Source organism: Trachemys scripta, chromosome 4 (assembly GCF_013100865.1).
Source record: "Trachemys scripta elegans isolate TJP31775 chromosome 4, CAS_Tse_1.0, whole genome shotgun sequence".
Classification (NCBI taxonomy): domain Eukaryota; kingdom Metazoa; phylum Chordata; order Testudines; family Emydidae; genus Trachemys; species Trachemys scripta.
Genome location: NC_048301.1, coordinates 31702920 through 31715676, shown reverse-complemented (window position 1 = coordinate 31715676; position 12757 = coordinate 31702920). Strand labels below are relative to the sequence as shown.

The 12757-nt window shown below is 43.5% G+C and overlaps 1 protein-coding gene across 1 annotated transcript; it reads left to right on the top strand.

Annotated features, from left to right (window-relative positions):
• The first annotated feature begins 509 nt into the window (after positions 1 to 509).
• On the top strand, positions 510 to 11595 carry CALM1 (calmodulin 1). The gene is made up of 6 exons (XM_034768116.1): positions 510 to 682; positions 4599 to 4629; positions 5784 to 5927; positions 9564 to 9670; positions 11158 to 11293; positions 11567 to 11595. Exons 1-6 carry the CDS (start codon positions 680 to 682, stop codon positions 11593 to 11595), a joined length of 450 nt encoding a protein of 149 aa, XP_034624007.1. The 5' UTR covers positions 510 to 679.
• Positions 11596 to 12757: the final 1162 nt, after the last annotated feature.

Below are 12757 nucleotides of genomic sequence, written 5' to 3'. Positions count from 1 at the left end.
GGCACAAAGAAAGGATTGAATGGGTGTCCTATGAGCCCTTATGAGCATCAAATAGGGGACTTCACAGTCTTCCTAGGATTGTGAAAACACTTTCACCTTCCTGACCATTCATTCTTTGCTGCCACCTGTATAATATGTCAAGTATGTGGCTCTTACCGCTGGTTCCATTGTGGGGCTTCTGAGTGAGGGTTTAGGTAGCAAGGCACCTGCCATCCCCCAGGGTCCTCAGAGGCCCGGGGCCCATCCTGGTGGAAGATCATTCTATATCTGAGTTAAATCAGGGCAATCCATGCCTAACCGCTGGTAAGCGTGTGCTGCACCCCTGGCAGGCAGCGTGCACTGCTGTCCCTGCACGGCGCCTGCTGCGGAGAGGGAAAGCCTGCCCCGCTTGCCAGCTGGGCTGGCAGAGGGGAGTGAGCCTGACGGGGAGGGGCTGAGCATGGGGGCAGGGCTGCCCGCTGCAGTCACTCTCACACAGGCAGAGGCTGGGAGGAGAGAGAGACGCTGCTCCGGCGGAGGGATACAGCCTTACATATATAGCAGGGAGGTGCAAGCTCACACCTACAGCATTTGTCAGGGGGGAGCCGCTCGGAGGAGGTAGCAGCCGTAGCAGCTCCTGCTCCTTTGCTTGAGCAGCCCGTGTAGCAGCAGCCTAACCCAACCCAACCACCCCCACGCAATGGTAGGTAGCTGGCGTGCAGCGGCTGGTGGGGCTGACTTTGGAGCTGGCCTGGCCGGGGGGTCCGGACGCATCTGGATTTGCCATCGCAGTGGAGATGGCTGGCTTGTAACGAGCTGCTGCTGAGCTTCCTTGCCGTTGCGAGGGGCTGGGTCAGCCGCGTGGCGTTGGGTTTGGAGCCCGTCTCCCTCTGCTTGCCACCCGCGGTGGGGAATCGGGTGGGAGTTAGGCTGGCTCAGCGGCTGCAGCCCCTCTTCTTCCTCCCGGGCCCGAGCGGCGGGGTGAGTGAGCGGCGGGGGCTGCCGATCTCCTCGCCCCCTCCCCCCGCGTGAGGCGAGACTGGGCAGCCGGGCTGAAGTCCGCAGACCCCCCTCCCCACGGCTCTTTCCCTGCGCCGCGTGGCCGCTGTCCCTTGCATCGCACAGCGATGGGACCTGCTGCCACTCGCTCTCCGCGCCCGGGCTGCTCGCGGGGCGGCTGGGGGCTGAGGGACGGGGCTGGCTAGGAAGCTGTCGCTCCCGTGGCTGCTGGCAATGCCCGCTCCTTCCCCTTGCCAAGGCCTGGAACCGGTCCCGCTGGGCGCCCTTGCGGGCTGGCTGGGATGCTGCCCCCGAGCCCGGAGCGGGCGGGCTGCGCTGCGCTGCGGTGCGGGGGGAGAAGAATGGCTGAGCCGCCGCTGGGGCAGGAGGTGCGGGGCGCCCTGTGCCGCCGGCTGCAGCGGCTGCTCTAGGGCTCTGCCCAGCGCCCCTGGATGGGAAGGGGTGGGTGCCGGACGTGGGTGCCCTCCTCCTTAGCAGGGCGGGGGACAGGAACCAGCGGGGCTTGGCCCCCATCCCTCCATGATTGGGGTGGGCGATGGCATCCCCGAGGCTCCCTGCTCCCCTTCCCGCTCGGGTTGGGAATAGGACTCCCGCGGGGCGGGAGCTGGGCGGGGCGGGGGCACTGGGGATGAGGATGACAATCCCAGTTTCAGCACCAGCTGCACTGCGCAGGGTGACTGGGGTGGGGGAGGCCAGGGCTCTGCGGCTGCTGCGCTCTTACCCCCCAATCCTTAAACGCAGTAACGCCAAAATCCTTCGCAGGCTGCATTACATCATGTCTCCTCCTCTTCCTCGCCGGCCCCAGGAGGGTGAGACAGGGCCGCAGTGTGCGTCGTTTCCATTAGAAACTTTCCAGTTTCTGCCTGGGGTTAGTGGGAGGAGAGCAGCAGCTACAACACTGGAGCCTTTATCTTTCCGGAAGGGGCCTGGCTTCCTCACTGGAGATAGGACTCTGGATGCGCATGGGAACGGGTGGCTCCTGAGGAGTAGCTGCTTGGCTCCCTGAATGAGGAGTTTCAGGGGGAACTGGGAGCTGAAGAGGATGGGCAGGCGTCTGGAGCTGGCAGAGAGATTCCGCAGCTGAATCACGCTCCTAACGAAAGGATGAAGAGGGGATGTGGACGATAGCGAGAGCAGCAGCTGCTTCTGCTGGGGGGGAGGAGGGGGGACATTGCAGCAGTTGGTGGCTGCTGATCCCGGGCTTGGTGGGGAGAGGTGCCTGTTGGCTCTAGAAGAGGTGCTCACCACCTTACTTGGGTTTTCTTTCACACAGACCTGGATTTTTAACATCTGCGCTATCCATGTTCACTTTAAAAGTGCATCACTTGTGCATAGACTAGGCTCTTGGGTCTGCCTCTGGTAGGTCTGCTCTGAACATTGGGTTGCTGGATTGCTACCCTGGACTTTTAATAACAGTGGGTTGAGAGATTCTCCCCTCCCTTCAGCTTTGGCTTCCCATAGGAGCGGTGAAAGCTGGGGTGCAGATTGCCAAATGTGATTGTGGGCCATGCTGGGTGTTCCCCACCACACCCCCTCCACTTCCCCCTTCCTGTTGGGGGAAGGCTGAGGTCACTGGGACAGGATTTTATGACTTGGCTGGGTGGGGTGATTTCTCTGGTGTTAGGTACCTTTGCCCTGGTAACTAGGGTGATCAGACAGTGTTTGTGCCTGTTGCTTAGGAGGGTGAACTGGATGCCATGCAAGGTCAGCTTTTTAAAAATAAACATAAATGCTGCTTGAAGACCAGAATATTGTCAGTTTCAAATTGGAGGGGCTTCAAACTGGTGCTGTGGATCTGAGTTTCTCTCTACTGAGGTGTGGCTCTATTTCCTGTTCTGCAGAGCATTGCTCTGATATGTCATGCTATGTAAATGACTTTTTCCGTTTCACTTAAAAGAGAATCTCTTTACTGGGACTGTAATGAGGAGGGTGGGAGTAATACAAAGTGGGCTCTGGCCCACAAACCCTTTACAGTTATGTTTTAATATTCTTAAACACACATAAACTACAGCTTTGTCCATATGAGGCTCCAATTAAATAATTCAGTAGAAATAATTTCTTCAATCACTATCCTTTTGTAATATATCAATAAAAGTAGTCTAACTACAGATGGAAGTGCTTTGTGTGTGTGTGCGTGTGTGTGTGTATATATAATAATGTTTAATGCATACAACAACCTTTCAACCCTATCGTCCAGAGACCAATAAAGAGTGTAACAAATACACAGCTTATTTCACACTAGCATTTGATACAATTTCTTCATAAAAAGAGCTACTTTACTGTAGCTAACTGCTCCTGACTTAAAATTATTGCTGTTTCCCAGGAGAAATTATGAGCATCTTGGTATCCTTCCTAACTGATCAGTTAAACTTTGTTATAGCTTTGTTTCTGAATTTGGTGTAAAAATTTATTTTATTAAAACTATAGCGTTAAAAGCACAAGGTGCTAGGAAACCAAATATGATTAACCTGGTACCACACCATCTTCTAAAGATACTGAAACCAATTAAGTGGGTTTTTTCCTTTCTCTAAAAGAAGATAATACAGGTCTTCACAGTTGTTAGAACATAAGAACGGCCATACTGGTTCAGACCAAGGGTCCATCTAGCCCAGTATCCTGTCTTCCAACAGCGGCCAATGCTAGGTGGGAATGAACAGAACAGGTAATCACCATGTGATCCCTCCCCTGTTGCCCATTCCCAGCTTCTGGCAAACAGAGGCTAGGACACCATCCCTGTCCATCCTGGCTAATAGCCATTGATGGACCTATCCTCCATGAACTTATCTAGTTCCCTTTTAAAACCTGTTATATATTGTTCTCTGAACCTGTGGGATGGAGAAAGCTTCAAAGTGTTTAGGGTTTTTTTTAATCCTCCTCCCCATCCCCCCCCCAAAAAGCTAAAGATAAAATGTCTTGTGTTTAAAGGAATGTGTTTGGTTCCGCTGTGGGCCCAACAAAACACAAATGCAGTTATCTGCTGATTTCAGATGTATTGGTGGTCTCACAACACGGTATTTAAGTATTGTAAATGGCATGAACCTAACAAATTGTAGCTTAATGAAGACCTTTCATTGCATGGTAACATTCCTACCTAATGGAGCTGTTACTTTAGCTAAATGGCATAACAAATGAGATGTTGACAGAAAAACGTGTAATTCTAAGAACATGGTGGAAGTCCAGATCTTGCAATCATGGTACTATCCTATCACAAGCTAAAAAACTGTGCTAGGTCAATATTGTGATGGATTATCTCCAGGAAACACTTGGGTCATGTTGAATCACTAGGGGATTTCTGCTTTGTGCCTTAAACTTGGCCATATTGGATTTCTCCATAAACTTGATCTGGCTATGGAATTCTTAACTAGTCCTAGAATGTGTAGTGTCTCTTTGCAGCATTCGCTATTACACTGAGTCTTAGATGTTGCTGCACCTCATTGATGGGTGAAATCATTCTTCTGTGTATTGAGTACTCTTGGATTTCTGGGGTTGAAAGGTGCTGTATAAATGTAAACTTCCTTACAAAGTCTCTATTGCATCTCATGGCTTGACAGAGCGATAGGAAAACAGTTGTCTAAAATAACTTTCTACTCTTCATGTAGGCTGATCAGCTGACTGAAGAACAGATTGCTGGTAAGTATCCCAATTAAGAAAATTGGTGAGCCAAAGGAAACTAGGTGAGCCAAAAGAGAAGAGAGAATTGGTGAGCCAAAAGAGAGCCAACATCTCCTTTGAATGTTGGAACATATCTCTAAAACACTGCTGCATATTCTCTCCTGAGCTTGAATATCAGTCGACAAGCAATATAGGCAATCTGCATTAAATCTCTAAAAGTTCTGGCACATAATTGCTCTTCCCTCTTATTTCATTTGAGAAATTTGTGTTTAAAGAAGCTGAAGGAATGCTTCTTTGGATAATTGAGTCCCAGCACCTAGGTCTGGTGTGACTTTTTAAATCTTATAGAAATATTAAAAATCCAGTTAATTCAGAACAGAGCTAATAATCACTTCCAAAGCTTGAAGTCCAAACATTGCAACAGTAGACTCTTTCCTGAGACTGAAAGTGAAACTGACCCATGTGCACCCCACTTTACTTGCCACCATTTGCTTTCACAAGCCAAATCAACAGAATCTTTAAAACTTTGAGTTCTCTCTTGTGTTGGCAACATATGTAAGGAAACTTTTTTTCTCTTAAATCATCTCTAATCTAACACTGCCTTTCTAAATTAGAGGAAATGGTTAAGAGGGTAAAGCATTGGGTCTGAACTTTTGGGAGCCTATTTAATTTATTGGTTGCTCACTATTATCATTTTAGTAATTCAAAAATAACTGATAAATGACAAAGTTCTCTCTGTCAGGCATGTTTGGCTAACTCCCTTGTTTCTCTAATCTTTGCTCAGAGTATTGTCCACTAACTATTTGAAACACTGGGTTCTTCATTACTCACTCCCCCACAAATAACTGCTATTGATGAGAAATGGACTTGGCCCAACTGGGTAACTCGTAAACAGGGTAGCCTATGCTTATCCAAAACTTGCACAGCCTGATGTAACATACAGGCTAGGGAGTATGGTTAGAGGGCAGTGGCTTGCACATGTGATACATTTGTCAGAAAATACAAGTCTAAAGTATTAAAACACTAGTCTTCTAGTACAGACTGCAGACAAAGTGCATTTTTAAATCCTATGGCATGGACATTGGGATCAGTCTTCTGTCACTAAAAGTATTATTTTGGTACTGTTTGGTAGTGGTCATAGTACTTAATGATGGGGCTATTTCTGTCTTCAGAGTTCAAGGAAGCTTTCTCCCTATTTGACAAAGATGGTGATGGCACCATCACAACAAAAGAGCTTGGGACTGTCATGAGGTCATTGGGTCAAAACCCAACAGAAGCAGAATTACAGGATATGATCAACGAGGTAGATGCTGATGGTAAGTGTGGGGAAGATGCAGTTGGCAGTGTTTTACTCATGGTGAGTGTGTACACCCTACAAGCTTGGGTTTGAGCTGGGTAATGCAGCCTCTCAAGTCCTCCACTTTCCTTTTGACAGTAATCCATTAAAATCTGGTCAAAAGCAGTATAAGGATTTTTGTTTGTTTGTTTTTTGTTTTTACACTGTTCTCTACATAAAGCAACCATTTGATTTCATATTAAGTTTAATATGAACATAGTCATTGCCATTAACTATACGAGTAGATATGTAAATATGGGATAGTCAGAGTCAAAATATAATACTGATAAGGGCTTCTGCATCTGTGTCCCGCTCACTGCTTCTATCCAGGATTCAGTTTCCTTCCGCATCACTTGTTTTTTTACCTCCTGAATTGCTGCAAACTACAGTTCACTGGAGTACCAAGTAGCTTTCCCATATCTATTCAGTTACCCATCCCATATTGGTCTCGGTGGCTAACTTAATATTTACTTTATATATTTTAATCCATTGTATTGGCCATGTAGTAAAAACTGACTTTTCTTTTTTCTCTTAAACTGGGTTAGGAGTTAAGAATAAAACCTGGAGATAGGCTTTGTTTAGTAGACTGATAAGAAGTTCTCACAAAAGTGGGGAAGCCGCCTCTTAGAGATTGACTTGGGTAAATGGATGCCAGAAAGGGTAACACCAGAATTGTGTTCAAAACTTGCTTCAGATTCATGGATATGCAAAGGGGGAAGGTGCTTCATACTGGCTCTGTCATGGGAGGAAAATTTTAACTACAATGGTATTAACAGTATAATAGCCAATTCTTAGTGCCTCTGATAAGGGTATAAAGTGTATTGAAAGAGGAAGTGACTATTTGACCTTTGTGAAGAGACTCAAAATCAAAACCAAAACTACTTGTGAAGTGCAACCGCCCTCCATTTTTGGTTGCTGAGGCCATACTCTTGTAGTGTAATTATTAGTGACTTGTCTAATTCTTCTATTAAGTGTCATGAAATCTAGCCTGAAAATTGAATGAGTCTGAATCTCAGGGCTCCAATATAGTGAGCATATACTATCCTTTTTATTAAATGTAACTTGTGCTACTAAGTATAGTAGGATGATGTGCTATAACCCCCTGCATTGGACACTTCTTTAAAGTAAATTCCAAGCTTTTATCTCTTTTTGGGGTGGCAGTCAAATTAATTGACAGATTGTGCCAACTATTAAGAATCTTCCAAGAATTGAAAATAGGTAACTTTTCTTCTGTGACTTAAAAGTAAGCTTCAAAATCAATATAGTTATGTACACACTATTTGCCCTCTAAAGGAATTCTCGAACATTTTAAAATAAACTAGATTGGAAACTGTTAAAACAGCAACAAGGCTAATAAAACATGAGTGCAAACCTTGATCTAGTAGGATGGCTTGACACAAGACTGTGGGTACCAACATCGGGACAGACTGTGAGGAAATGGGGCACAAGCCTCAAATTGGTTGTGAGTTCTATATGTAGATTTCACAGTTATCAAGTGTAAACTTCTCAGGCATTAGAACAGTCTTCACATGTAGTCATAGATAGTTGCCTTGGGTACTTCGATCTGCCTGGCCACCCAGGTAAGCTTACCTTTGTGATAGATGGTTCTTTACACCAAAGATCACAGCAATATTCAGGTTACTCCCAGTCTCAAATGACCAGTCATTTACCTCAGGTCAGTTGCACCTTCGATCTCACACCAAAGACAATGCTTGTAGCCAATTCTATAATAAACTATCCAAAAGACTTATTAATAAGGAAATGAGTTATTTACAAGGTGAAGGCGTGCATGCACACACAAATAAATGAGTTCCAATTTTATTTCAAAAAATAAAAAGCTGTAATAAGCAAGCTCTATATGTCCTTAAGAGCTAACCCAGGCTAAACACTGGGGATCTTTTGCTTATGCTTAGTAATCCTTGTCCCTCAGAGTCCAAACAACATAGAGATACAGTTCCTCCTTGTTAGGGATTTTTTATTCCCTTTCCTCTTGTGCTTTGAGCTGCAAACTTATCTGATGGAAGAAATTCTCCCTGCAGCTCCTCATGATCAACAAAAGTTGTGCAAGTGAGCAATCAACAAAGTCTCTTGTCCTCTTTGACACCAGATGAACTATTGTAGAATATATCAATGGTCCTTCCTTCCCGGGCATGATAAACACTTTTGCATTGCACAGTAGTTAATGTTTCTCTCCTGTCTGGTGACTTGTGCAGTTAGCTTTCGTGGGTAAGAACCTCACTTCTTCAGATGCAAGATGAAGAAGTGAGGTTCTTACCCACGAAAGCTTATGCTCCCAGTACTTCTGTTAGTCTCAAAGGTGCCACAGGACCCTCTGTTGCTTTTTACAGATTCAGACTAACACGGCTACCCCTCTGATACTTGTGCAGTTAGATGCTCACAATGCAAATGTTCAAATATTGCCTTATAATATGGGATACAGATGGTATAAGATAGATTAGACATCATTGAATGCTTTTAAGTTGCTGCATGCATTAGAAAAATTTGCTTTTTGTTTAACTCTAATACCTATTTTAACAATACTTACACACATGTGAACCAGACTGATTCCAGCTAGCCATTTGTCAATATTCCAGTGAGGCATGGGGACCTTAGCATGAGCTAGCACCTGTTTTGCCAGCATCACAAGGCATGTTTCTGGTCACATTAAACCACTTTTAACAGTAAATGGACATAGTCTGTTTGCTCTTTACTGCACACCTTCTCAATTACCTTTAATTGATAGCATTCCCTAGTATTCTGAGGTGTTAGGGATTTCCTGTCAATGGGAAAAGATGCCTGTAATATGGGAAAAGATGGGGTGGGGTGATGACTCTGCAGTGGCAGAGGAATACTTATTAGGCCACCAAGGGCTGGATTTTTGAGAGGTGCTGAAAAATTGCAGCTTACCCAGATGCTCTTCACCTCTCAAAATCGGGTCCCTAATCTCCAGTTTCCAGAAGATTGATTGTAAGCTTGTTTCTAATTATAAGTAAGCATATATTATAATACTTTAATTGTTTGGTTCACGTTGTTTAAAGTCTTAGTATCGATTGATGCTGCTAAACATCCACTCTGGAATCCTTTTTTTTTTTTTTTTTTTTTCTTCTGGAGATCCAGATGAAATCTACCCCAGCAGATTAGGGTTTTAGCTCAATTGTCACTCTTATTCACTTCTTGGTCTTGAAAGTGAATATAAATGCATACCCTATCTGCAACTCAAAGTATCAGACTGAGTCTCACTAACACAATCCTCATCTAACATGGCACAGTAGGAGCAGACTCTTAATCACCTAGGATGGTGAACTGATGAATTCTGGGTTGTAGGTCTGGAGGGGAAGTAGCAGTCCATTCAATAGTCCTCATTATTGCCATATTTTTAGTGGTTGCTTGAGCATTATAGAGCTAAAAATCCTATATTAACAATTTAGGGGAAGAAGCTTACAACTTACAAAGTTCTTGGAAGCCTCTATGGTTTTAGTATAAAAATGGAAGGTAGCTTTTAAATACTTGATCAGTAATATGAGACTTGTCCCTTCCTAACTCTAAAGCTAGCTTTGGTATCAAGGAAATGATGGGACTCTAAAGTACAGATCAATTTCTGTGTTTTTTTTTTAAGGCAATGGCACTATCGATTTCCCTGAGTTCTTGACCATGATGGCCAGAAAAATGAAGGACACTGACAGCGAGGAAGAAATCCGTGAGGCATTCCGAGTCTTTGACAAGGTACTGCTAGAATCCAAAGCTGCAGACAGACTTTTTGAACAGTTTTTAATGACGAGAATCTTTCTCCCAACATTGTCCTGTGCTTGTCTGGAAGGTGGGTATAAGCCCTTCTACCAGCAGCAGGAGGAAAACTTATTTTGGATATTCTAGAGTAGGCTTACTGAAACTGCTTTCCCAGGATGGTGGGGGGCGGGGGTCAGGCTCTTTCATGCTGGAATCCCTGGTAGGCCTTCTCTCAGTAAATTGGAGTGATTAGACTTGTTACCTATTTCAGTATCAAAGGTGTCTCCACTTCTCCCGGTCTCATGACATAAGCAAAGTACCTGAACCTAGGTGCAGAGGGCTTTGCACACTGCATGAAAAGTTTTCATAAAGTTGAGATCACCTGTTCAACTTGTAATATGTATGAGGCGGTGAAGCTTAATAGCCTCTGTGTTCAGGTTGTTGGGTTTGAGGCTGCTTATGGGAAGCTTGTTACCAGAAGCAGAGCCTCTCCATTTTTCTCAAAGGACAGACATGAGCACAAGAACATCCTCTTCCCTCTACTTGACAGAGGGCATGTTTTCCCCCTCTTTGATTGTGTAAGATAACTATCTTAACATCTTTACAGATATCTTCACATCACTAGACTTAACAGGACAGCCTTAAAGTGGCCATAGCTATTAAACTAGATAATTACCCAAATCCAGAACAGATCTAGAACATTACTAGAACAGTTTTTCTCCACTAGTGCAAGTAATGTGGACACTGGAGAAGGCCAGCTTCAAATCTTCTGCCATTCTAGGTTCTGTACTGCGGCTTGTGGGTGGAATTGGGATCATTTCTCAATGTGCTTTGTGTACTCTAGATCTTATTTCCCAGGAAGCCTCTCTAGGCAAACCAGCAGTTGGTTGAGGATGTGATGCTGCAAGAGGTCAACTTGCTGCTCTTTCTTTCTGTTGGCAGGAGGAATTAAGTTATTGAACACACTGGGCTGATATACTGAAATTAAACCCAAATTGAAAGATAAATTACCATTTTGTTCTCCAGGGTACTGGAGACTTTCAGAAAGTGTCTGGTAGCATTCAGAACTTCTAAGAACCACAACTCCAAACTAATACATATGATTCAAATGTAGGTGTGTGCTTACCTGGGTGAAAGAGTCAAAGAAGTGTATTGAGGCATACAAAGACCTAATCAGGTAAGGCTACTTACCTGGTCCAAATAATTATAGCAGACTTCACTTTTGTTCTGGAACACGCAGTCCTCCTTGTGTAATGCCTCCATCCTCTATGCTTTAGAAGGCATTCTCTGTGGTTGGATAAGATGTACAGTGCACCAGGCCTCCAGGCTGGGTACTAGGTCACTGATGCCTCAGGGCACCTGGGAGAATAAGTTCAAAGCCAATTACTGGAGACCTGAATTTAATATAGAACAATCTCAGCTAGGCTTATGTTCCAGTCTTCTAAATTGTCATTTTCAACCCTATGCAATTATCTTCCTCACAGGATGGCAATGGTTATATCAGTGCAGCAGAACTACGTCATGTTATGACAAACTTAGGAGAAAAGCTAACAGATGAAGAAGTAGATGAAATGATCAGAGAAGCAGATATCGATGGAGATGGACAAGTGAACTATGAAGGTAGAAAAAGATGCTCTTGTTCTGTTTGTGAAATCACTTATAAACTTAAGTAAAGCTTGCTGGGTGTTGCATAAACTTGATAATTTTGGAGTTTGAATTACTCTAACAATTCACTAAACTGTCTATATTATTGAGTGAAAAGACTTGATCAGAGCACTCTGTTTAGATTTTAGATGCACTGAAGGTTTATGCCAAGTCCAGTTACGAGACTTCCTTGTGAAGTTAAAATTACTTTGAAGATACAAAAAGTCATGGTGGTTTTTATCTTTTCAGAATTCGTACAGATGATGACCGCAAAATGAAGACCTCCTTTCACCTTTTTTTTCCCCTCTAGAAGAATCAAATTGAATCTTTTACTTACCTCTTGCAAAAAATGTTCATTTATTCATTCTGTTTCTGTATAGCAAAACTGAATGTCAAAATACCTTCTGTCCACAAACTGCATGTAATGGTTGGTGGTCCTGTCCCCAAAAGATCAAGATAAACATCAGTTTTACAATATAAGTAACTGTACTACCTTTTAAAAAAAATAAATAAATAAGGAAGCACTTAGTGAACTCCTCAAAAGTTCCATTTGCTAATGACTATTACACTGTTTGGGCTGGCCAGTTTTTCATGCATGCAGCTTGACAATTGAGCACAGTCAAACATTTGTATTTAATTAAAAAAAAAAACTAAAAAAATCCACTATTTTGTCCAACTGTGGATTCTAATTCAATTTGTAGTGTAAATTGTCATAGCTGGTTTACTTTAAAATTGGTTTATACCTCAGGATGGTATGCAGCAAAAATGGTCAAAGGATGCAAAATTTAGAGGAAAATGCCCTAAAGGTTGAATGGTTCTCCTGTATGTAGCATTGTGCTCCAAAAAAAGATGATCTTAACTATGGGTGGCATGTCTGTTATAATATTGGTTTAACATTGTCTGCATTGCACTATAGTGAAACGGGTGTCAGGCTGTTACCGTTCACAAAATTTTTAAAAGAAACCTTCACCAAGGGAGCATCTTTGGACTCTCTCCTATTTTTAAAACCTTCTGTACCATGACTTGGAGCTGGCAGAGTAGCCTGTGGACTTCAGCACAACTATCAACGTCGCTGTTCAAGCTATTACAGTTTGTCCATTCCAAGTTGTAAATGCTAGTCTTTTTTTTCCAATAAAAGACCATTAACTTAAAGGTGTTGGTAAATGCTTTGTAAAGCTGACTTGTATATAAATTGAGACACTAAACCAAAAAAGCAGTAGGAAGGAAATGTTTTTATGAATGACTTGCTGCTAAATTATAATGCACATGTATGCAATAACTTATCCCATATCTCTTCTTCAAGATGGCAAGGACTGACCTCTTGTAACCCAAGACCTTTGCTATAAATAAATGAACTTGTGCTTGCCTTTCATATCATGACAATGTTAATTTAGTTGGTGTCAAACTAGCGTAATGCTGATTCTACAACTATTAGTGTAG

Bases quoted from the DNA above. Each gene is read 5' to 3' on its own strand.
- CALM1 (XM_034768116.1), top strand. The intron at 5,928-9,563 runs GTAAGTGTGGGG...TTTTTTTTTAAG, and splicing joins CAACGAGGTAGATGCTGATG to GCAATGGCACTATCGATTTC. The intron at 11,294-11,566 runs GTAGAAAAAGAT...TTATCTTTTCAG, and splicing joins TGGACAAGTGAACTATGAAG to AATTCGTACAGATGATGACC.